This window comes from Cetorhinus maximus, chromosome 22, assembly GCF_964194155.1.
Source record: "Cetorhinus maximus chromosome 22, sCetMax3.hap1.1, whole genome shotgun sequence".
Taxonomy (NCBI): Eukaryota; Metazoa; Chordata; class Chondrichthyes; order Lamniformes; family Cetorhinidae; genus Cetorhinus; species Cetorhinus maximus.
In genome coordinates, this window is record NC_135900.1 from 1,656,111 (window position 1) to 1,682,116 (window position 26,006).

A 26,006-nucleotide genomic window follows, 5' to 3' on the forward strand; every position below is an offset into this window, starting at 1 on the left:
GCTGCAGGAGGAGGGCTGTACTGGGGAAGGAGGGTATTCCAGGGTGTGTGGGGGTCTCATGTTGATCTGTGCAAGTGGCCTCAAGTTGGTGAGGGCTGAGGAGGCAGTCTCCAGAGGGGATGAGGCCAGATGGAGATGTGAGGGTGTGTGTGAGAGAGTGAGTGGTGATGTCCCTTGAGCTGGCAGTGAGTGAGATGCCAGTGAATGTGTGATGGGTTTGTGAATGTGTGAGTTTAGAGTGATGAGATGGTTGCCTTACCCTGGCAGCATGGATGAGATCATTCATCCTCTTTCTGCACTGGATGGCCAACCTCTTCTGTGCAGCATTGGCACTGATCATCACTGCCATCGCCTACCAAGCCGGAGTGGTGAGGCTGATGGACTTCCTGCAGCCAGGGCGAGGGTAGAGGACATCATGACGGTCCTCCAAACAGCATTCCAGTGACGGGTCACTGAACTCCTCTTGGCTTTCAGGGCCATGTCTTCACTGGAGCAGTCCTGGGCTGCCGGCATTGAGAACTGTCTGGGTGGCTGCAGTTTAGATATGATACCCGGAGTGAGGAAGCGGTGAGGTAACGGTGTGGCGGGCGATTCAGAGACTGCCCGCCAGCGAGACGGCGAGTTTCCTGTGGCTGCGTAATTACTGAGGTGGGAAGGTGACAATACCACGCGAAAACCCACCATTGCGGCCAGTGGGTAAAACATCATTTTTCATGCCTGTTACCGCACTTCTGGGACAATTCTGCCCAGGGTTAAACATTTCAGATCAAGGACCTTTCTTCAGAAATTAAGGAATAGCTTCTCAGCGAGTGAAAGCGCTGGGTAGGGGAGGAAGCCCCAGAGAGAAGGCGGGGGTCTGTGATAGGGCGGAGGGCAAGAGAGATTAACTGACAAAAGAGTTCATGGTAGAAAAGTCAAAGGGAATGGTACTGGTTGTAGTTTTGCCCAGAGTGGGTGTGAATGGCAGAATAATGAACTGCCTTTGCCTTTTGTATCATGAACTCTTTTGTCAGTTAATCTCCACCATCCTCCATGCTGTTAGAAGCCTCCCCTTTTGTTCTTTCTACCCTCCCAATTTCACTCGCTCATGGCCTCGAATGTTTATATTTCCCTTCAGTCCTGATGAAAGGTATATTGACTGGCAATGTTTAACTCTTTTTCTCGCTCCCCAGGCACTGCCTGACCTGCTGACTATTTCCAGCATTTTCTGTTATTATTTCAGATCTCCAGCATCTGTAGTATTTTGTTTTTGTTTCCGTGTCAACACGGTTTTGTGGAAGGGAAACCGTGTTTGACAAATTTATTTGAGAATGTAACAAGCAGGAGTGATAAAGGGGAAACAGTAGATGTAGTGTATTCAGATTTCCAAAAGGCATTTGATAAGATGCCATGTAAAAGGTGACTGTACAAGAACTCATGCTGTTGGGGGTGATATATTAGCATGGATGGCAGATTGGCTAATGCATAGGAAATAGAATGGGGATAAATGGGTAATTTCCAGGTTGGCAAACTGTAACTAGTGGAGTGTTATAGGGATCAGTGCTGGGGCCTCAACTATTCACCATCTATATCAATGACTTGGATGAAGGGACCAGCTCTATTGGAATCAGGTTTCCTAATGATACAAAGATAGTTAGGAAAACAATGTTGTGAGGGATATAGAAAGAGTCTGCAAAAGGGCATAGGTAGGTTGAATGAGTGGGCAAAAATTTGACAATTATAATGTGGGAAAATGTGAGGTTGTCCAGTTTGGCAGGAAGAATAGAAAAGCAGATTATTATTTAAATGGAGAGAGACTGCAGAATGCTGCGGTACAGGGGGATCTGGGTGTCCTTGTACTTAACAGAAGCACAGATTTATTACAGTGCATAAGGAGGCCATTTAGCCCATCATCTGCATCAGCTCTCCGAATGGTCAATTCATTGAGTGCCATTCTCCCACCTTCTCCCCATAACCTTGCACATTCTTTCACTTCAGATGGTGATCCAATTCCCTCCTAAAAGCCTCAATTGAATCTGCCTCCCCCACACTCCCAGGCAGTACATTCCAGACCCTAACCATGATGTGTGGAAGTTTTTCCTCATGTCTCCATTGCAATTTTGGCAATTACCTTAAATCTGTGTCTTCTGGTTCTCCATCCTTTCACCAGTTGGAACAGTTTCTCCCTATCTTCTCTGTCCAGACCCCTCATGATTGTGAATACCTCTATCAAGTCTTCTCTCAGCCTTCCCTTCTGTAAGGAGAACACATTCCATCTTCTCCAATCTTTCTACATAATTGAAGTCATGAATCACAAAACGTTAGCATGTAGGTACAACAAGTAATTAGGAAGGTGAATGGGATGTTGACCTTTATCGCAAGAGGGATGGAATGTAAAAGTAGGGAAGTCTTGCTACAACTATACATAGCATTGGTGAGACCTCACCTAGAGTATTGTGTACAATTCTGGTCTCCTTACTTAATGAGGGATATGCTTGCATTAGAAGCATTTCAGAGAAGGTTCACTAGGCTGATTCCTGGGAAGAAGGGGTTTGTCTTATGAGGAAAAATTGAGCAGGTTGGGCCTATAGTCATAGGAGTTTAGAAGAATGAGAAGTGATCTTATAGGATAGACAGAGAAGACTTGTTTCCCCTAGCAGAGGGGTCAATTACCAGGGGCACAGATTTAAGGTGATTGGTAGAAGGATTAGAGGGGACATGAGGGAAAACTTCTTCACCCAGAGGGTGGTGGGTGTGTAGAATTTGCTGCCCAGATTGGCAGTTGATGCAGAAACCCTCAACTCATTGAAAGGTACCTGGATCTGCACCTGAGATTCTGTAACCTGCAAGGCTACGGAGTGGGTGCTGGAAGGTGGGATTAGAATGGGCGGCTAGTTTTTTTTCAGCCAGTGCAGACATGATGGGCTGAATGGCCTCTTTCTGTGCCGTAACTTTTCTATGTTTCCCTTCATGGGAATCTAGAACCAGGGGCCACAGTTTAAAAATATCTCCCATTTAAGACGGAGCTGAGGAGGAATTTCTTCTCTCAGAGGGTCATTAGTCTGTGGAATTCTCTTCCCCAGAGAGCAGCGGAGGCTGGGTCATTGAATATATTCAAAGCTGAGTTAGACAGATTTTTGATAGACAAAGGAGTTAAGGGTGTCAGGCAAGAAAGTGGAGTTAAGGCCACAGTCAGATCCGCCCTGATCTTATTGAAGGTGGAACAGGCTCGATGGGCCGAATGACCTACTCCTGCTTCTTTCTCCTTATGGTCTTAGCTTAACGTCTCATCTGCAAGATGACAGCTCTGAGAATGCAACAGTTTATTGGAGTGTTGCGTTGAAGTGTCAGTCTAGGATTTGTGCTCAGTTCCCTGCAGTGGGTCTTGTGTTTTATTGAAGTAGCGATAATTCCTAATTAAGTCTGCTTTGCCTTGACATCAATCACTGATGAGGAAAAAAAGGTATGTTCAAAATCATTTAAACGTGTTTGTTTCTCTTTTTGTAGAGATAAGAGATGGAAATCTGAAAGCCATTCTAGGACTCTTTTTCAGCTTGTCCCGGTATAAGCAGCAGCAGCAGCAGCAGTACCAGCAGCAGTACCAGCAGCAGTACCAGCAGCAGCAGCAGCAGCAGTACCAGCAGCAGCAGCAGCAGTACCAGGACCTGGTTGAGCTCCATCAGCAGGTGCAGCACCAGTCATTAGCGGCTGCCTCGGTCTGTCAGCAGAGGGTCCAGCAAGACATGCAGTCCAGGTAGGCCTTCACCCCCTGACCTGTACAGCGACACTGCTCTGGGTCAAATCAGCACTGCAGTATTTTAACACACGGCTCCTCAGGGAAGACACCTTCTATCTTCCGATGCACCCACGCTTTGAAACACAGGGAATTTCCAGACTAAGAGCTGATATGCTGATCAGGCCGTCTCAGCTATCTTTCCACCATATCCCTCAGTCTCTGTTGCCTCCATATCCATGTCTAAAGCAGTCTCTATCTTATAAATATAAGATAGTTACCAATAAATCCAATAGAGACTTCAGAAGAAACCTCTTAATCCAGAGACTGGTGAGAATGCAGAGCTCACAGGCTGTTGTTGAGGGGGATAGCATAGATACATTTAAGGGGAAGCTGGATAAACACATGAGGGAGAAAAGAATAAAAGAATATGTTGATACAATGAGATGAAGAGAAGTAGGAGGAGCATAAAGACCAGCATGGATCATTTGGGCTGAATGGCCTTTTTCTGTGATGTACATGTATTTGGACACGTCCTTTGTTATTATTAATGTTGCAATATTCATGCACAACCAGTTAACAATCTTCAACCGAGTTCCTGAGCATTATTCTTTTTCATTGTGTCATGACACAGCAGTTTGGCAAAGCTGAGTTATTTAAAAATCCCAGAGAGAAACTTTAAACAACTGTCATAACCTATATTTTTAAGTGGTATGTTTGAGATGCAATTCTAATTTCAGGAATCAGACCATCAGTTCTCAAGTGGCTTTATATGAAACTAAATGAAACATTTTATTAATTTACACAATTTAAATATATAGACATGGCTATAAATTACTACTATCATAACTTTTAACAAATTCCCAAACTAATCTCTATTAAGGCAATAGCAATCCATAGACTTAGCCAGACACCAGGGAAAGCATTTTCACCTTACAAATTCAAAATGAGGTTCCTTTCACTTTGGTTCCTGTGGAGACAGTTGGAGGCTGACAGCTACTTTGACCTTACATTGCCTCTGTCCCACATACAGAAAACTGCTGAAGTTATACCTAACACAGCCCATTGAATGTAAATTCTCATTGTATCACCAGCCTCTTTGAACTCCACCTTCTAACAATAAAACCATTTTCATAGCACCAATTTTATTCGTAGTATAAACATATTGCTTGGTCTCTGCTAGCTAGGTGCCAGATTTTACCCCACTTCTTGATTACTTTATTCAAAAATGCAAATGCACTCTGCCTCTCTGTTTATATCTCAAAACTAGTGCATATCAAAGCACCCAGACTAGCTGGCTTTAATCCAATTAAGACGCATCCACAGACTAAACCTCTATTTTAGAAGAAAAACATTTTCCAATAATATTATATACATTAATAACTTCATGACAATTGTTTATTTGCTGCACAAAAGCATGACCAGAACCCTGGGGGCTTGCCATTGACCAGAAACTGAACGGGACTGGCCATATAAATACAGTGGCTACAAGAGCAGGTCAGAGGTTGGGAATTCTTCAGAGACTAACCTACCTCCTGATTCCCCAAAGCCTGTCCACCATCTGCAAGGCACAAGTCATGAGTGTGATGGAATACTCGCCACTTGCCTGGATGAGTGCAGCTCCCACAACACTCAAGAATCTCAACACCATTCGGGACAAAGCAGCCCGCTTGATTGGCACCATATCCGCAAACATTCACTCCCTCCACCACTGACACACCATAGCAGCAGTGTGTACCACTTACAAGATGCACTGCAGGAACTCTCCAATGTTCCTTAGACAGCCTTGTTCCAAACCCACGACCACTACCATCTAGAAGGACAACATTTAGATGAGTACAGTTGATACCACTTATCCCTGCTAAAAACATTGGATGGTGAAACCATGATAGGCTGGTTGAGTGTAAAAATCACTAAGAACACTCCCCACTTGTTCACTATTCCTGAAAATGTACCAGTATTCTTTGCATCTTACTGATTCACTGATGGGTTCCAGTCGATTCTGTCCTGGGGTCACTACTGATTTAACTGGGACTATAGCCGAATTTACACTTTTCAACTGTTTATCATATGCTGTGAAGTGTGGGATGAAGCCACACCTGGAGGTGCCCAGCTCCTCACATGGTTTTCTCCAGGCATTGGGCAGACCCACAATTACTCAAACCACCTTAGCAAATGAATGCACCTTAAAAACAATAAACAATATTACAGAGGAGGCTCTCCAGCTTCATCCTCAAAGTGCGCAGACAGAAATTTCCTGGGAGCTGCTCCCACATTACAATTTGCCAGCTGCTTGGCTAGAAGTCACATCTGAACCTCAGCGTTAGACTCCCCATATGCGATAATACCATGGTAATAGTTGCTCTCTCAAAATATAAAAATGGTTCACTCTAGAATTTATCCAAATCCTATAGAAATTGTAGAAAATTTATGACAGAAAGAGGCTATTCAGCCCATCATGTCCCTGCTGGTCAATGAAGGGTTACCCAGACTAATCCCATCTTCCTGCACCAGTCTGGAGCCCTGCAGATCAAGCCTCTTCCAGTAAACATTAAAGTACTTTTTAAATATGGTGGGAGTTTCTGCCACCATCGCCTTTTCACACAGTGAACTCCAGTCTCCACACTCCTCTGGCTGAAAATATCTTTCCTTATCTCCCCCCTAATCCTTCTGCTAGTTAGTTTAAACTTGTGCCCCCCTGGTTTTTGACCCCTCTGTTAAAGAACATAGCATAAGAACTAGGAGCAGGAGTAGGCAATTCAGTCCCTCGAGTCTGCCCCGCCATTCATTACGATCATGGCTGATCTCATTTTGGCCTCAACTCCAATTTCCCGCCCTCTCCCCATAACCTTTCAACCCATTACTAATTAAAAATCTGTCTATCTCCTCCTTAAATTTATTCAGTGTCCTGGCATTCACTGCACTCTGAGGTAGTGCACTCTGTGGTAGTGCACTCTGAGGTAGTGTACTCTGTGATAGTGCACTCTGAGGTAGTGCACTCTGTGGTAGTGCACTCTGTGGTAGTGCACTCTGTGATAGTGCACTCTGAGGTAGTGCACTCTGTGGTAGTGCACTCTGAGGTAGTGCACTCTGAGGTAGTGCACTCTGTGGTAGTGCACTCTGTGGTAGTGCACTCTGAGGTAGTGCACTCTGAGGTAGTGCACTCTGAGGTAGTAAGGTAAGATAGGTTAAGGTAAGATAGGTTGTTCCTATTTACTCTTTCTAGGCCCCTCAATTGTCTATTACTCACTTGAGTCCTCCTCAGCCTCAGTTCAAAGGAAAACAACTCCACCCTATCCAATCTTTCCTCATTTGTATCAATCCCATCAGACAGATCCAAGAAAATATGGCAACAGCTTTGATGGGATGTTCAGTCTTAAAGTCTGTGACATTCTATGTTTGGCACCGTTGACCATAACTCTGGAGGATGTCGATTAGGAATATTGGAACAGCAATGTTTGCCACAGCCAGCCCTCATTAGCATGTCGACTTGCTGATCTCCCCATGAGAGGAGCCATAAAGCGGGCAGGAAGTGGCTGCTCTGGCCAATGGGGGCAGTGGAAATGGACCATCTGATTGTCTAATATCAGATTGTGGAAGAGCTGGAACTTTCTCCAACTGAGCACTGAGAAGATCAATAATGGTACAGTTGCTGTGATCACCATGCATTAACACCAGAGCTTTACTGAGCTGCCGAGCACTTTGCTAAATGACATTTGGCTTGTTTGGAGTTGATTATGTGAGAATTTGGCTGACAGTATGTCTGCTGAAACCTTTAACGCTCTAATCCTGATGTGAGACAGCACCAATATAACTGGCTTTTATTTTTTTATCCACATATGTTTCTTCTTGAGGTTGATAGTTGGGCAATTTTATAAGTTTACTTAGTTTATTTTGTTAAAGAAATGTGAGAAATCAGTGCAGTTCAGAAACCCTCTGTTAATATGGCCACAGGATATTTCTCCCTTTTTGTTATACTCCCAGTAAATTTTAGATTCTACTATTTCTGATATTGTGAACAATTCCTACAAGGAGAAGCATTGCGATATTGTCCCCTCCCTGACCATCAGCCTGTGTCATAAACTAAATTAGATTTATTGCTGAAAAAAGAAACATGTTGAAGCTTTTCATCTTGCACTCATCAGGACACTTCGCAAGAATACCAATATAAGGGGAAAACAACAATTCATACTGTATGTAAAGAGAGTGCTGATTGGTTGCCATGGAGAATGCACCAGTGATGGTGACTGACAGTTAACTGCCAAGCAATGTTTGAAATTTAAACCAGGCAGCTTGAACCTAATTGGTCAAGGTTTTGCCCTGAGGAATGAGTCAGTGAATGGCTGTCACTTGTTTTGTTTAACTGAAGCAGGTGCAATGTGTGTACATGTTCTTTCTGTCTGCAAAGAACAGGGCCCCATGTATTAATATATGTAGCTTCCAGTACACACGCATACGCCATACTGCAAGCCCAATTGGCAACCTTAAATTGGTTGTCAGCATAATTCTTAGCACATTGAGGATTATTTAACAAGTGTTGTCTAATCGCAGCATCGCATCTAATGTTGGACATTGTGTTTTGAGTTTTGCAAGCACAGGCTGGTTGGGTACAGTCTATATCTTGCTCATTGTGAACAGGGGCTGGGAGATGCTGTCTCATATGACCTGCCAGTCTTTGGGACATACAGCCCACATACCCAGCATCACACTGGCACTGAAATTCATATACCACATCACTCATTTGTGTGATAGGCAGAATTTCTTTTTGACTTGACGGCAGCATCCTGTTAGTGGTGAATACCACTCGTGTTGCTACTGCAAAGTAGCAGCGTGAAACAGCTAGCTTTACCTGTTGCCCAAATATTTGAGATACCTTGTCCTTCCAGGGTAATCTGAGGTAGACTGGATGCTTTTTAGGGCCAAAAGTGACGGCCTTAGGCCCATTCATGAGTTTGTGTGATGTACAGTGTGAAATGATCTGATCAGGGTGGCCATTATCCTGTAGGATGCCATTGATGCCCCTATTTCAACATCAAGCTTGTGTGGTGAGAAAATCGCTCAGACCCTATTTATGAGGTTACTGATAAGACCAATCTTATAGTGTGTGGAACTGTAAGAATCCCAGTGAAGGTAGGCTTGTGGTAGACCATGGTAGAGAATCCCCTGGCAGATTTCTCAACTAATACGTCAAGGAAAGTGGGGGGTCACTTGACTGCCTCATTTCATAGGTGAATTTGAGCACAGGTTGGAGCCCGTTAAGACATGTAAGGAAATTGTTACATGCAGCTGCAGATTTAAATATAGCAAAAGTATCATCCACATATTGGAAATGTGCGAGGGGTAGGAGATTAGGTGTCATTCCATCGAAGATATGTTTCTCATGGAACCCAGAAGATTGTTTGCTAGAGCTGGGTCTAGAGGGGATCCCATCTATTTGGGGGATACATGGTGTCATTAAAACTGAATTTAGCTGCACGAGTTGCAGAGTTCATAAGTTCATTGAATACTGATTCACACAATGGTGGTGGGTCTAGATTGCCATGGTATAGTGCTGCAGCACAAAGATCTATGGCTTCCTTAAGTGCACCATTGGTAAATAGGCTAGCAATGTCAAATGAGCACATGGACACAGCATTGCTATCGATGTGTAAGTCCTGTGTGGCCTTCGCAAATTTGAAAGAGTCCTTTACTACGTACGTCTATAACCAGCTCTGCACAACATGAATTGGCCAAATGGTTGGGTGAATTGTTGCAACCAGTTTTAACCAAGTTTTCCAGATCGCGGTGAAGAACCCCATCACATTTGCTGTTTCACGCAGCTACTGTGCAATAGCAACATGAGTGGTATTCGCCACTAACAGGATGCTGCCATCAAGCCAAAAAGATGTTCTGCTTATCACACAAATGAGTAATGTGGTAAATGAATTTCAGTGCCAGTGTGATGTTAGGTATGTAGGGTGTACATCCCAAAGACTGGCGGATGTATCAAACATCATGTCCCAGCCTCTGTTCACAATGGGCAGGGTACAGTCCGTATCCAACCAGGCCGAGCTTGCAAAACTCAAAACACAGTGTCCAACATTAGATGTGATTCCGCGATTGGACAATATTTGCTAAATAATCCTCAGTGTGCTAAGAATTACGCTGTCAACCAATTTAAGATTGTCAGTCAGGCTTGCAGTGTGGCACATGTGTGTGTACTGGAAGCTACATATATTAATACACAGGGCCCTGTTCTTTATAGACAGAAAGAACATGTACACACATTGTGCCTGTTTCAGAACTAAGTGACAGCCATTCACTGACTCATTCCTCAGGGCAATGCCTTGACCAATTAGGCTCAAGCTGCTTGGTTTAAATTTCAAACAATGCTTGGCAGTTAACTGTCAGTCATCACTCTCCATATCAACGCCACTTGCCAACCAATCACCACTCTTCACATACAGTATGAATTGTTGTTTTCCCCTTATATTGGTATTCTTGCAAGTGTCCTGTTGAGTGCAAGACAAAAAGCTTTGACATGTTTCTTTTCTCAGCAATACTCAAGTTCTGTATTACCAAATGACTATAAATTAATGTTGACAGAAGTTAACATGATTGTCAATCAAAGGTGATTTAGCAAATGAAGTGTTCTGTTCAGGGTTCAATTAGCAGATCAGACAATTAGTTAACCTGACCACTTGTGGTCTTACAGATTTATTGTAAGGATGACCACTATTCAAACTCCCAAAGACCAGTTGGATTTATATAAAGTTTTAAAGCACATGCAACTTTACACCATAAATTGGCTTTGAGTACAATTCCAACTTTTCATCAAGAGGGCAGTGTAATGACACTGGTCTTAGGCTTTGTGTAGACCATAACCTTAGCTTGTGTCTAATCTTGTGGAGATCCCTCAGACAGCCACAGAGGAGTGATATCAACATGTTACATACTCTACGAGACCCCCTTCTCACTGTTTCTGTTGGCAAGGGTCGATGTTCACCAGTACATGTTCTCTCTGTACGTGTGATTGTTTTGCTGAAACCAACCCACTGTCCAGTTGTGACCAATCTCGTAGCAGCAAGACTTGAATGTTGAGAAGAGCAATCACACAACTCAACGCTTTGATCCTGACTTGACTGTTAAACTCAAAAAACCAACAGCTTAAATTGACAGCAATTAAGGGGGCAAGGACAGAGCGTTCAGAGTCAGAGGTAATACAAATGGTTAAAGTATCGATTGAATAGAAAAGCAGATCAGCCAACTCATAGTCTGGGCAGATGGAGTGGGGAAGCAGTGTAGAATCAAATCATATTTCTTATTGACATCTTCATACCCACGAGTCTGGCCAGATCTCTCGTTTCATATTTCTGTTCAATGTCACATGACTCTAACTGAATTATTTGTGCGTCATCGTGTTTTTACTTCTTTCAAGACCAGTTCAATGTAACTTGTCATGTTGATAAAGTGCATTAATGTGTAATCTTTACTGTTTCCTGTGTTTTTTTTCTCTCTCTCTCTCCTCTCTCCTGTTATACAGTCTGGCAGCTAGATATGCAAGTCAGCCCAAACATGCTGGAAGTGCAGCCAATCAGAAAAAGTCTACCAGGTCAGCTGGTAATTCTTATCCAATACCTGCTCAGTGTGTGGATGATTAGTTTGTAATCAGTGTGCTAGGTGTAGAATGGTGATGTTCCACATTGAAACAAAGGGCTGAAGCAAAGTTTCTGACCTTACAACTAAATATTGAGGCTTTTGAAAATTTAATGCCTTTTCCAAAGAGACCGAGAACCGTCAGAACAAGAAATTATTTTTTTCGTTAGTAAACTGTTCCCTTCATCATCATTTAGTCAAGAACCAAATGAAGACGGTCTTACCAAAGTGAGGATTTGCCATTGGCTTTAACTAATGCACGTGTAGAGTTGCCAACTCTGGTTGGATATATTCCTAGAGGCGGCATCACATGTCATGCCGTTTCTAATGTCCCCACCTCCAGACTCTTGCCATTGGTCGCCTGACAGCTCTATCCTCTCGCCTGACCACAGCCAATTGCAGTGCCAATAGAATTTTCATTATCACCTGATTGGAGGATTCTTGACTGCCAATCAGCAGTTTTATCCTGTCTTTTTTTAATGCCCCTGTGATTTTCTCCTGTTACTTGCCTTTAATTCCTGGAGACTCCAGGGCAACCCTGGAGGGTTGGCAACCTAGCAATTACTTCATGCTGTGAATAAGTGATTCCGTACAATTTGTGGAGTAGATTTGAAGGATGATGAAGGTTTGTGATTTGCATTTCTGGGACATTTGCAGTGATGTTGAAGTGATTAGAAATGGTTAAAACAGACAGTATGGTGAGAGGAGAGAAAGAGTAAAACTGGTTCAAGGCTGCTTCATCATCAGAGTGATATCACTGAGTCAACATGTCTGTGTCGTGCCACTTTAAATCTCAGCTTAATCACATCCTGTTGTGTATGTATCACTCAGTGTGACACACTCACACAGGCACTGCCACTGAAGTGTTTGTTATTGGGTGGAATGTCTGCTGAAAGACGTTATAGGAACAGATTCCTGGATCTGTGCGGATTAAGTTGTTTGGAGTTGCTCATAGTGTTAGGTCACTTACTGAGTTCACCAATTACAGAGGGACCCTCAGTGAGGTTACAATCACGAGCTATAAATATCAAGAATGAATTGACTAATTAGACTCCTCAGAGTGGCTCATGCATCATAGTGAGACGTTTAAAAATAACTGCAAGGTAATTACTAAAATAATTACTATCGAGATGTTGTGCCTGAATCTGGCAGACCCACCCCTTCACCCCCCAACCCTGCCGCCACTCCCACCACAATCTCAGTTTAAATCTATTTTCTTTCCTTTTCATCCTATAACTTTCAATGGAGTTCTCTCTCCAAATGAGATAGGATTCTAGCCTGGACTAACTTTTTATGAAATTTGAGTTGAATTTCCATGAAAGGAAAATCCAACTGAAGAATTTCACTTATCACAGATTTGAGGGCTTGAAAATCCATAGAACTTACAGCACAGTAGGAGGCCATTTGACCCAGTGTGCCTGTGCTATCCCTTTGAAAGAGCTACCCAATTAATCGCACTCCCCCACCCTACCCGATCATTTCCCATAACCCTGCATAATTTCCCCTTATTCGCGTATTTATCCAATCCCCCTTTTGAAAGTTACCATTGAATCTGCCTTGAGTTCCTAAAAAAGAAATGTGCTGAAAGTTTCTAAAAGGTAATTCCCCTGCCCCCCTCCCCCCACCCCTTTGAGATGAGTTGAGTGGTTTGTGTAGGAGGATGAGAGATATGGTCAGAGGATACATTAATGGTGTCCGTGCTCTTGCGCTGCCTGATGGGCAGTCCGAGGGACAGTGTCAGCAGAGACCCGTGCTTGTGTCAGTTTTCCTCTGTATTCCCTGACTGGGATGCCTGGAACACGGGGACACAGTCTCAGAACAAGGGGCTGACCATTTTGGACTGAGATGAGGGAAATTTCTTCACTCAGAGGGTGGTGAATCTTTGGAATTCTCTGCCTCAGAGGGTTGTGGATATTCTGTCGTTGAATATATTCAAGGCTGAGATATGATCAACTTTTGAGTCCTTGGGTGGAATTTTCTGTTCCCATTGGCGGCGGGTGTGGTTGGTGGTTGGACCGACAATATGGCGAAAAGGCCAAAGATCAGTTTTACACCTTTGTGAAGCCAGTTTGAGATTGTCCACTCCGCCCTTCAATAGCAGCTGGGTTTCCCCACCGCTGCACTTCAGGAATCTAATTTCAACACTTTAGCATCTTATAAACCCTCCTCACTGGAATCATCCCCCTACGCTGGATCATTCGGCATGTCAGTGTGATTGCACACCAACGTGTTTCACAACTGTACACAAGCGACGTGTACCTGGTGAGCTGCACTTCACTTGGGATTTTGAGGTTTGTTTGTCTACCTTGCTTCGGGCAGTACTCGCAGTCTCAGCGCCAGGATTCACAGACAGCACCACATCACTGTTAGCAGGGCTCACGGGCGGGTCTCTACCTACCAGACCAGCCGTAAGGCGGGGGTGGCTTTTCAATGGCTGCAGGGCTAGGGTTTGCTTGGGGAAGGGGGAGAAGTGGCCTCAGGCAAGGGAAGAGGCTGCAGGGCGAGGGCTGTACTGGGGAAGGAGGGTATCCCAGGGTGTGTGTGGGGGCACGTGTTGATCTGTGCAAGTGGCCTCAAGATGGTGAGGGCTGAGGAGGCACCTCCAGAGGAGATGAGGCCAGATGGAGATGTGAGGGTGTGTGTGAGAGAGTGAGTGGTGATGTCCCTTGAACTGGCAGTGAGTGAGATGCCAGTGAATGTGTGATGGGTTTGTGAGTGGGTGAGTTTAGAGTGATGGGATGGTTGCCTTACCCTGGTGGCACGGATGAGATCATTCATCCTCTTTCTGCACTGGATGATGACCTCTTCTGTGCAGCATTGGCACTGACCACCACTGCCACCGCCTCCCAAGCCAAAGTGGTGACACTGATGGGCCTCCCACAGCCAGAATGAGGGTAGAGGACATCACAGTGGGGCCTCTGAAAGACATTCCAGTGACGGGTCACTGAACTCCTCTTGGCTTTCAGGGCCATGTCTTCACTGGAGCAGTCCTGGGCTGCCGGCATTGAGAACTGTGTGGGCGGCTGCAGTTTAGATATGATACCCGGAGTGAGGAAGCAGTGAGGTAACGGTGTGGCGGGCGATTCAGAGGCTGCCCACCAGCGAGACGGCGAGTTTCCTGTGGCTGTATAATTACTGAGGCGGGAAGCGGACAATATGACACAAAAACCCGCCATTGCGGCCGGCGGGTAAAACGTTACTTTTCATGCCCGTTACCGCACCTAATGCAAATCTGGGACAATTCTGCCCATAAGAAAATGGAAGGATTGGGGAAATGTGTGTGAAAGTGGAGTCGAGATAGAAGATCAGCCATGATGGTATTGAATGCTAGAGCCAGGATGGAGGGGCTGAATGGCCTTTTCCTCATATTTCATGGGTTCTTATGTTCGCTGTGACCCTATTGGACGTCAAGAATGATAACGCCAAGGAAATCAAAACAAGGCAAATGTTATACTCCTTTTGAATACTTAGCAAACTGTTATCCATCTGAAAAGTCTGACATGGAATGTGCCAATCTCACATCAAATAGACAATCTTTAACAGAAAAATAGTCAATCACCTGACCTGCAGCCTGAAGTTTAAAACGCCCCTTTAATTGGCCTCAATCTGCAGTTTGCTCAGTGGATGTAAAGACTTCAGTTTGTTTAACAGAAGTTGCCTTAGATGCACTGGAGAGGTTAAGTTAAATTATACAGCTATGCTTCACCCTGAGAGAGTGGGGAGGGTGGGGAGGGTGGGAGAGAGAGAGAGAGAAAAAGAGAAATAGAGGAAGAGAGGAAAACAGAGGGAGACCAACAGAGAGAGAGGAAGACACTGAGACAGAGACAGAGAGAGATACAGGAAGAGAGAGAGTGAGAGACAGTGGGAAAGAGACAGATACAGACAGAGAGAGAGAGAGAGAGAGAGACATAGAGTTACAGGGAGAGAGAGCCAGGGAGAGAGAGGCAGAGACACACACACACCCACACCACACACCCACCCACCCACCCAGGGAGAGAGAGAGAAAAAGACACACACAGCCAGGAACAGAGAGAGGGAGAGAGATAGAGAGCAAGAGAGAGAAAGACACACACACCAAGCCAGGCAGAGAGAGAGAGTGAGACACACACAGATCCAAGGAGAGAAAGGTAGACACATACACACAGAGCCAGGGAGAGAGAGAGAGAGAGAGTGAGACACACAGAGCCAGGGAGAGAGAGAGAGAGCAGGAGAGACACACACACGCACACAAACAGGAAAAGAGAGAGTGATACAAGGGAGAGAGGAGACAGACAGAGACCCACATAGAGAGAGAGAGACATATAGACAGAGACAGAGAAATAAATAGCGAGAGACAAAGAGATGATGAAAACAGAGGGGAAGGGAGATAGAGAGACAAAGAGATGGAAGTGCTCTTAAATTTAGGTATTAGATGACAATGATCTGCTTAATGATGTCCCACAGCATCTGATATGGACACATCCCTTTTGACCCCTTACACAATTCTCCCATTCCAACATGCTGAGTTTGCTCTGTGCCATGCTTGAAGTATTCAGGAGGTGGCAGCATGTTACTGTGGATGACAGGGCATCACGTTACACAATTCACATTCTGCTGGAAAATGGCCTGGAAATTCTGCTGAAGTGCCCTCAGTGAAGCTTCAAAGGGAAGTCTCCTGACGTACATCCTGTCTGGGGAATCCCCACTGATGCCCTCACTGGGAGAGTCTTGGTGGGGCTTCAGTGGGCTGGATTCTGCAATCGGTGGTGAATTGATGGCACTGCCATTGCCCACAAAGATCTGCTGATCCCTGTAACCCTGATTTCCCCTTTCCCAATGACAGTTTAAATCTGGCACCAGAAGGCTCACTAACCTGGTATTTAATGAGGAAATGTTGGACAGGCTGGGCCTGTATCCATTGGAGTTTAGAAAAATGAGAGGTGATCTTATTGAAACATTATGATGGAGATGAGGAGAATTTCTTTCCCTCAGAGAGCCATAAGTCTTCAGAACTTGTTTCCGCAGAGTGGTGGAGGCAGGGTCATTGAATATTTTTAAGGCAGAGTTAGATAGATTCTTGATTAACAAGGTAATGAAAGGTTATTGGGGGTAGGCAGGAATGTGGAGTTGAGGTCACAATCAGATCAGCCATGATCTTATTGAATGATGAAACAGGCTCGAGGAGCCAAATGACCTACTCCTGCTCCTAATTTGTATGTACATATGTATGTACCAAGTCAATAAGATCTCCTGGCATGAAACAACAGTGACATCAGCAAACAGCAACAAGCAACGAATCACAGTGAAGTATTCTCACAGAGAGCAAACCAGGAATTATGAACATAAGGACATATGAATTAGGAAACAGAGCAGACCACTCGGCCCCTCGAACCTGCTCCACCATTCAATTAGATCGTAGCTGATCTGACTGTAACCCCAACCCCACATTCCTGCCTACCCCCGATAACCTTTCATCACCTTGTTAATCAAGACTCTATCTAACTCTGCCTTTAAAATATTCAAAGTCTCTGCTTCCACCGCCTTTTGAGGAAGAGAGTTCCAAAGACTCTCAACCCTCTGAGAGAAAAAAATTCTCCCCATCTCTGTCTTAACTGGAAAATCCTTTATTTTTAAATAGTGACCCCCTAGTTCTAGATTCTCCCACATGGGGAAACATCCTTTCCAAGACCCCTCAGGATCTTATGTTTCAATCAAGTTACCTCTTACTCTTCTAAACTCCAGTGGATATAAGCCTAACCAGTCCAACCTTTCCTCATAAGACAACCCACCCATTCCTGATATTAGTCTAATAAACCTTCTCTGAACTGAGCCCAATGCATTATGATTCTTCCTTAAATAAGGAGACCACCACTATGTACAGTTCTCCAGATGTAGTCTCCCTAGTGCCCAGCACAACTGAAGCATAACCTCCCTACTTTTGTAATCAATTCCCCTTGCAATAAACAATAACATTCTATTAGTTTTCCTAATTACTTGTTGTACCTGCATACTAGCCTTTTGCAATTCATGCCCTAGGACACCCAGATCCCTCTGCACCTCAGAGCTCTGCAATCTCTCACAATTTAGATAATATGCTTCTTTTTTATTCTTCCTACCAAAATAGACAATTTCACATTTTCCCACATTATACTCCATTTGCCCAGTCTTTGCCCACTCACTTAACCTATCTTTATTCCTTTGTCGCCTCCTTATGTCCTCTTCACAACTTACTTTGCTACCTCCCTTTGTGTCATCAACAAATTTAACAACCATACCATCAGTCTCTTCATCCAAGTCATTTACATAAATTGTAAAAAGTTGAGGTCCCAGCACTGATGCCTGCGACACACCACTTGTTACATCTTGCCAATCAGAAAATTATCCATTTATGCCTACTCTCCGTTTCCTGTTAGCTAGCCAATCTTCTACCCATGCCAATATGTTACCCCCTACACCAGGAGCGTTTATTTTCTGCAATAACCTTTGATGTGGAAAACTGAGCAGAGCACACCCACCGGTTCCCCTTTATTCACAGCACATGTGACTCCTTCAAAGAACTTAAAATAAATTGGTTTAACATGATTTCCCTTTCACAAAACCATGTTGACTCTGCCTGATTACCTTGAACTTTTCCAAATGTCCTGCTATAACATCTTTAATAATAGCTTCCAACATTTTCCCTATGACAGATGTTAACCTAACTGGTCTGTAGTTTCCTGCTTTCTGTCTCCTTCCCTTTTTGAATAAATGAGTTACTTTTGCTATTTTCCAATCTAATGGAACCTTTTCTGAATGTAGGGAATTTTGGAAAATTAAAACCAATGCATCAACTATCTCACTCGCGTGAGGAGACTGAGACCTCAACCTGTATACTTAAAAATATATATATAGATATCCTCATGGCTAGTTCTAATATTTTAAAAACTGGCAATGAACTTTAAAAATGGCTGAGTCTATATCTGTCTGTGACTACCAAATAAAAGAAGCTACCGGGCAGTATCAGGGAAACATCGTTGTGTCCGGGGAACAACTACTGACCCCTCTGTGGGCTGCACAAGTCAAATTCAAAAGGAGCTGTACAAAGGCCATCTGCATTTCATAACCCAGGCTGGCCAGTAGGAGGCTGCTCGTCCGCTAAGACGAAGGTTCCCGCAACCTTCCTTTCAATTCTTGATGGTTGAAAGTTTTAACAATCTCGGGGACACAGGACAAGGATCCACAACCTTTCTCAAAGACAGTGTGGAGAGGTGGGATTCATGTGACATGGGCCTCTGGCTTGTGGAGTCAGTAATGTTGCCTTGTTGAGCGGGAAAGCTCAGTCTGATGTTCAACATCTGACTGGAAGGTCACACAGAAGGGGCTCTGCCCATGTTGAACACCTGGCCCCATCTAACGCTGTTTCTGCTGGGGTGGGATTTTTCAATCGGTGTGTGGGGGGGCGGGCCCGACATGCCAATGCGTAAGATGGCGAGTGATGACGTCGGGCGTGCGTCCCAACGTGATCGCGCAGTCCCGCGATATCTTGTTCAGCGTGCGAGCGCCAGAGTCGGCTGCATGCCCGCCGATACGTAAACGGCCTGTTAAGGCCATTAAGAAAGCAATCGATGTAAATGTTAACGCTGCTCATCTAACCCTAAGGCTGCAAAGCAGACAAAAAGGCCAAGCAGCCTTTGCGCTTTTTAGGAAACTTAATCCACGAGTGGGATGAGATTTCCTAAAGCTTTTATTCAATGAATAAACATTTCTCCTAAATATCAAAACATGTCCCAACTGATGGAGCCAGCAGCTGAAAGGCAGAGAGAGACCAGACAGCTGGAAACTGCAGGGGAAAATCTCTCTCTCCTCGGTGGCTCCCCCGATCTCTCTAACCCAGAACCACTCTCTGAGGCCCTCAAGTAGATTCATTCTCCAATCTGAAGAGAGTGATGTGGAGTCATTTTTTACCGTTGCCACTTTTGAAAAAGTAGCAGGACAGCTAAAATGGCCATCAGATACCTGGACCTTTGTAATTCAAGGGCAGCTGTCAGGGAGAGTCCAACTGGTCTACTCCATGCTGCTCCCTGACGTGTCCCTGACTTATGAGCAGACCCTGGCTGCCATCCTAAGTGCTGATGAGTTAGTTCCGGACACACATCGCCAGCAACTCCAGAACGCTCGGAACAAGCCCACACAAACCTTCATCGAGTTCGAGCGGCTGGGGCCAATTGCATTCAACCTAAGGGTAAGATCCCTAAGAATCTCACACACCTATGAGGGGTTGTGTGAGTTGGTATTGTTGGCGGAATTCAAAAATTGCCGACCCTCCAGCCTGTGGACGCACTTGGAGCAGAGAGTCCTCATAGCCAGGGAGGCAGCCGTCATAGCAGACAGCTACGATCTGACCCGTAGGCCTGGAAACTCAAGCAGACCCTTTCCAAACCGTCCCCGTGAACATTGGAAAGATAAGCAGGGTGATCTAGATAGGAGAGGCCCCCACCCAGAAAAAAAAGCACAAAGGTGGGGGGTGCGGGGGGAGTGTGATAAGCCCCCTCTGCAGCTCGAAAGGGGAACCCCCGGAGACCGGTGTATTCCCATTGTAACAAAATAGGCCAGTCCAGGCCTGAGTGCTGGGGATTGGGAGGGAAGCCTGTTGGTCTAATTGGGCTCCACATGAGTGTCCCCCAAAGGACGATGCAATGGGTGGTGCAGCAGAGCAGGCAGAGACCCTCACTACAGTAACGTACCCTTTGGAGGACATGGCACTCTGAGTGTTTCCAAGCCGGACAAATGCCCAGAGCTTCCAGAGTTTTGTCCTTTCAGCAACAGTGTCCCCCTGCCCGCCCCAAAATGTGAGCAAGTCCGTGGTACTGCTCAGGGATACAGGAGCCGTCCGCAGTCCTAATGTTAGACAGAAACCGAAACCTGTCCCCAGAGTCTTCCCTGAGGGCCAGAGCCTTGGTCAGTGGAGTGGGAGGAGGATCTGTGTTTGCCCCCTCTCCATGGGGTCCACCTCGAGTGTGACCTTGTTTCAGGCCCTGTCACAGTCGGAATTGTCCCTGAGCTACCAGTAGCAGGAATCGATTTCCTCCTTGGAAATGATTTGGCCGGCAGCAAAATGTTAGCCAGCCAAAGAGGCCAAAGTCAGCCAGCAGAAATCTGCAGGGGTTCAGAAGGCTGGAGAACATTCAGAGGCCCAAAAGGGTGAAATAAAACCCACAACCATTGAGCGAAAGCTGCTTGAATATAATAAGGCCAAAGCTAGGCCAGCAGACTTAAAAGAGGTCCAGGAAGGGCAATAGAATTACATAAAATCCCAGAATTATACAGGGACCAGAGAAGTCTCAGAGCAGGGAAAGAGATAGTGAGGGAGATGCCCCATACAGTGGAAGAGCCTGAAGGAAGGCAAGTTATTAAACCAGGAAAGGCCAAAGTTAAGGCATTGCCTGAAGTAAGGCTGACAGAAACCTTCTTCCCAAATTTAAACAGGGACCAAGGGAATCCCCAAACTGACGAGCAGTTAGGGAGTGAGATGCTTCCCCCAGATGAAACACCGCAAGGTAATGAAGCCAGAGCTGCACCTCCACTTGAGAGCAGTGGTGCTCCAGGGGGCATGGGACAAGTTAGTAGAGTGCCCTCTCCCAATCCAAAAGTCCTACTAAGAAGCCAGTGACTGGTTTGGCTGGCAGCTTTATGGCAGATCTAAATGGGGAGCAGGAAAGCTCCCAAATTGGCCAGAAAGCGTGAGGGTGATGCCTCACTTAGTTGAAAAGCCACCAGGAGGCACAGTGAGAGCTGACCATCCACCAGAGGGCCGTAGCATTCTGAAAGACATGGAGCCCACCACCCAACTGACCAGCAGAGAGATTAAAACCAGATTGGATCCCATACCCACCCACCTCAATCACAGAATCATGAGGCAACCTGACAGGGCTGCCCAATGTGTTTAAAATGATCCATAACAACCCCCCAGGCTACAGCACTGCAGCCCTACCTGGTATGGGTGCAGGGGAGACCCCTTACTGAAGACAGCCTCCCTCTCATCAGGGCCCAGAAAGGCTGGCCCAATTTTAGGAACAGATTGTCCGCCCGTTGCCGTGCCAACCCTTGGCACCTAGCGACAGTAACCGGAACCCCCAGTGTTACTAGTGCCTGCGCCAGACATGAAACCCGAATCCCTGACAGAGGCCAAAATCCCAATAGAGCATCCCAATCTCCTGACAATCAGTCCGGCCACAGTCCCTGGGTTCAAACAGCTGAGCCCACAAGTTACCAAGGTGGACAGGGAGGAGCTAAACTGGACATAGGCCGCTCAGACCTATGATCAAAGGACCTGGCGCTCTCAGAGTGAGATATCGGCAATCCCCTGCAGGTAGCCCCAAGCAGTTTGACCATCACTCACCCCTGAGTGCTCACCACCCTGTACAACCCCCAGAGCCTGTAGGGGGTCACTTAATCAGGAGTGGGACAGGCCCAGAGTTCTGAAAACCAGTGGCTTTGCTAATGCCTGATCCCCAACAGAGGAAAGTTCCGAACTCTAACCCCGAATAGATTCCCCCGAAAGACAGAGTTTGAGCCTTCCCAGGACACTTAAACATTTCACACTCTGGACAGGATAATGTCCTTGCTGATACACTTACCCACATTTGAATCTCAAAAAAAATGCAGCGGGGAACTGCCTTTGCCCCTGCTAACTGTGTGTTTGACGTGCCAGTGTGAATGAGAGAATGAATGCATACCTCCCCACTTCTTGCTGTTCCTTCCTATGACCACACATAAACAAATGAAATAGAATTCATTTTTTTCTCCAAGGCTGTGAGGACTGTTAGGGGACTAAGACCTCGCCCTGTATATTTTTATAAAATATATATAGATATCCTCATGGCTATTTCTAACTTTTAAAAACTGGACAATGACATTTCAAAATGGCTGAGTCTATGCCTGTGACTGCCAAACAAAAGAAGCTACCAGGCAATATCGGGGAAACTCACACATCGTTATCTCTGGGGAACTAGAAACTCAGCCCGTGTGGGCTGCACAGGTCAAATTCAAAGAGAGCTGTACAAAGGCCATCTACATTTCATAACCCAGGCTCGCCAATAGGTGTCTGCTCATCTACTAAGACAAAGGACCCTGCAAACTTCCTTTCAATTCTTAATGGTTAAGACATTTAACGGGGACACAGATGAGGGATACATGACCTTTCTCAAAGACAGTGTGGAGAGGTGGAAGTCATGGGACATCACTTGTGGAACCAGTAGTATTGCCTTGCTGAATAGCAAAGCTTAGACATCTGACTAGCAGGCCACACTGAAGGAGCTCTGGCCCAGGTTGAACACCTGGCCCCATCTATGCTGCTTCTGCTAGAAGTTTGTACCATCGCCTACAAGACTGATTCACCTCTGAGTGCCTATCACATCATGTGAAGTCAACACCACTGGAAAAGTGAATTATCCAGCATCAGTTTTCAACCCACTGACCTCTGTGAAGGAATACCTCATTAGAATTGATTCTGGACTCTGGAACGCATGTGAAACAATATTTCTTTTCTCTGTGGTCTCTGTACTGTAAATCTTTCTTTTGTCTTTCCCTCTCTTTACTATCTGAATACAAGGGGGATGTTGTGAACTCTCTTTTGCATTTTGAGTGTGTGAAAATAAACTAACCCTTTGAGCTCACCCTATCCTGAATTTGCTGTGGGGTTATTAATTGAAAATTAAAGGCAATGGCTCCCCACCCACCTTCTCGAGGACAATTAGGGATGGGCAATATCCCATGAACGGGCAACATTTTGTGGACAGAGTTCCTGATTTCCACTCACATTTTTGTGAAGAAATGCATCCTAACACGGCCCTGAATGGCTTGGCTCGAAGTCTACCGTTCTCTCCCCTTGTTCTGACTCCCTCACCAGACGTGATCATTCCAGTCTATATATCCAATTGAATCCTTTAATCATCTTAAACACCTCAATTGAATCACCCCTTCTGCATTCAAGGGAAATCAAGTCTAGTCTCAGCAATCTGCCCTCATAATTTAACCCTTTAAGCACTGGTATCATTCTGGTGAACTTGTACTGCTGCACCCCTTCCAGGGCCAATATATCCTTCCTGAGGTGGAGAATTCTCGGCCTCTGACCTGCTCTTGTAGCCACAGTTTTTATAAGGCTGGTCCAGTTCAGTTTCTGCTCAAGATGTTGATAGTGGGGGGGTTCAGTGCTGGTAATGCCACTTAATGTCAAGGGGTGATGGTTAGATTCTCTTTTGTTGGAGATGGGCATTGTCTGGCACTTGTGTGGCGTGAATTTTACTTGCCACTTATTAGCTCAAGCCTGGATATTGTCCAGGTCTTGCTGCATTTGGACATGGGCTGCTTCAGTACCTGAGAAGTCACAAATGGTGCTGAATATTGTGCAATCATCAACGAACACCCCCACTTCTGACCTTATGATGGAAGAAAGGCCATTGATGAAGTAGCTGAAGATGTTTGGGCCGAGGACACTACCCTGAGGAACTCCTGCAGTGATGTCCTGGAGCTGAGATGACTGACCCCCACAAACATCTTCCTTTGTGCTCGGTATGACTCCAACCAGTGGAGAGTTTTCCCCCTGATTCCCATTGATTCCAGTTTTGCTAGGGCTCCTTGATGCCACATTCTGTCAAATGCTACCTGGATGTCAAGGGCAGTCACTGTCTATGGAGAAAGAAACACGGTTAACATTTCATCCATGTAACTCATTACATCCTGACAAAATGTCACCAACCTGAAATGTTAACCCTCACTGTCCCCACTGACACTGCCTGAGCTGCTGAGTATTTCCAGCATTTTCTGTTTTTATTTCTGATTTCCAACATATGCAGTAGTTTGCTTTTGCGTGAAGCAAGAGGCAGCCCATGTGGAGCAGAGAAACTGGCTTGAATCAGTTGTGCTGAGTGAATTGGTTTTGCCCTGGACATTCCCTGTAATACCCCTGCCCCGTGGAATGCTCATTGGCTGCCGAGGACTGAACTGATTTTGAAACAAAATGGGACAGGATGCCCAGGGAGTTTCACTCCCTCTTGGGTTCAGCTGCGTTTTCACTTTCAACTTGAGCATGTGTGAAGCGAGGCTGCTTTCAGGTTTGCATGGAGTCTACAGTACAGGAGGAAGCCATTAGGCCTGGTCCATGCTGGTGTTCATGTTCCATACTAGCCCCCTTTCACCATCTTACCCCATCAGTATATCCTTTCACTAAACCAGCATACGAATGGAAGAGGTGTCTGGGCAAGTTAAAATGGTTCATCCCCACCTCTCTCTCCTGCTGTTAATGAAAAAACTCGGCGGCTTTGACTTTTATTTCTTTTTTAATCTTAGTGCAAATATTTTCACAGCAGGGATCAGTGTTGGACATGAATTTTCTGGTTTTCTTACACAAGGGACCTGAGAGAGTCACACTGCACCTTACTGTTTGCAGAATTCTGATTAAAACCTGTGTGGGGGGCGGGGGTTGGCGAGATCAGAAGGTAAACATTAACCAGTCAGAAAGGGCTCGAAACCCTGTTGATATTGGAATAGAGCTGAACTGGGAAGCTTTCTGTTGAATAATAACAGTAATGTAAAGCCATGGCAGACAGTGGCTGGTGGGAAATGCGAGAGAGCCATTGATAGCAACAAAGCTAGCAGGTGGGAGAGAGGCAGATAGTCTGCACACCTTGCCCTGCCACTTGCTGCATGCCCAGTCCTCTAACCCTTTTGTTGCCTTACAGGCTCCCAGGGCCCTCCAGGGTGTCAGCTGCAGGCAGTGCTACCAAGGTCCAAGGAGCTAACAATTTGAACAGACGGAGTCAGAGTTTCAACAGCATTGACAAGAGCAAGCCCCCACAGTATGCAGCCAGCAACGAGAAAGGTAATCCCCTTGGAACTGTTCCTCTAACTCTTGTTTTCCTGTGCTACTTGCATTTCTCTAGTGCCTTTCACAACTTCAGGACATTCCAAAGTGTTTTCCAGCCAATGAAGTTCTTTTGAAGTGTTGGCTGTTACTGTTGTAACGTAGGAAACGCAACAGCCACTTTGAACACAGCAAGCTCCCACAAACAGAAATGTGAGGGTGATGTCAGTTGGGGTATAAATATTGGGCAGGACACTGTTCTTCTTCAAATTTTGGCTGTGGGATCTTTTACACCTGCCTGAGAAAGCAGACAGGTTAAGCAGATAGATTTCAATCCAAGAAACAGAATACGGAAGGCCATTGGTCTAGAGCTGAGGCTCTTTCTCCACTTTCATATTGTCTTTTATCAGTAGATTTGTGGTTTCAGTTGAAGTTGTGCAGACTTTTACATCTCGAAACAGCACAAAAACAGAATCACGGAATTGTTACGGTGCATTTGGCCCATCGTGTCTGCACCAGCTCTTTGAATGAGCTTTCACCTAGTGCCATTCTCCTGCCTTCTCCCTGTAACCCTGTGGAATTCTTTACCCAGAGGGCTGTAGAGGCTGGGTCATTAAGTATATTCAAGGCTGAGATAAGACAGATTTTTAATCAGTGAGGGAATTGAGGGGTAAGGGGAAAAGGCAGGAAAGTGGAGTTGAGGATTATCAGATCAGCCATGAACTCATTGAATGGTGGAGCAGACGCGATGGGCTGAATGGCCTACTTCTGCTCCCTTGTCTTATGATCACACTTTTATGCTTCCAACAACCGGCCAGCTGGGTGTTAATGAAAGGTTTG

At 45.4% G+C, this 26,006-nt stretch overlaps 1 protein-coding gene across 2 annotated transcripts in view; it reads left to right on the forward strand.

The window, feature by feature from the left end:
• The window catches only part of nav3 (neuron navigator 3), a 473,245-nt gene that overhangs the window by 181,278 nt on the left and 265,961 nt on the right, over positions 1-26,006 (forward strand). Inside the window, exons 5-7 of one of the 2 annotated variants that reach the window (XM_078567625.1) lie at positions 3,487-3,733; positions 11,235-11,303; positions 25,045-25,184. In XM_078567625.1, the coding sequence (XP_078423751.1) occupies positions 3,487-3,733; positions 11,235-11,303; positions 25,045-25,184 (456 nt within the window). Of the gene's footprint in view, positions 1-3,486; positions 3,734-11,234; positions 11,304-24,824; positions 24,962-25,044; positions 25,185-26,006 lie in introns of those variants that run through there. The other variant, XM_078567626.1, reaches the window with a different exon arrangement.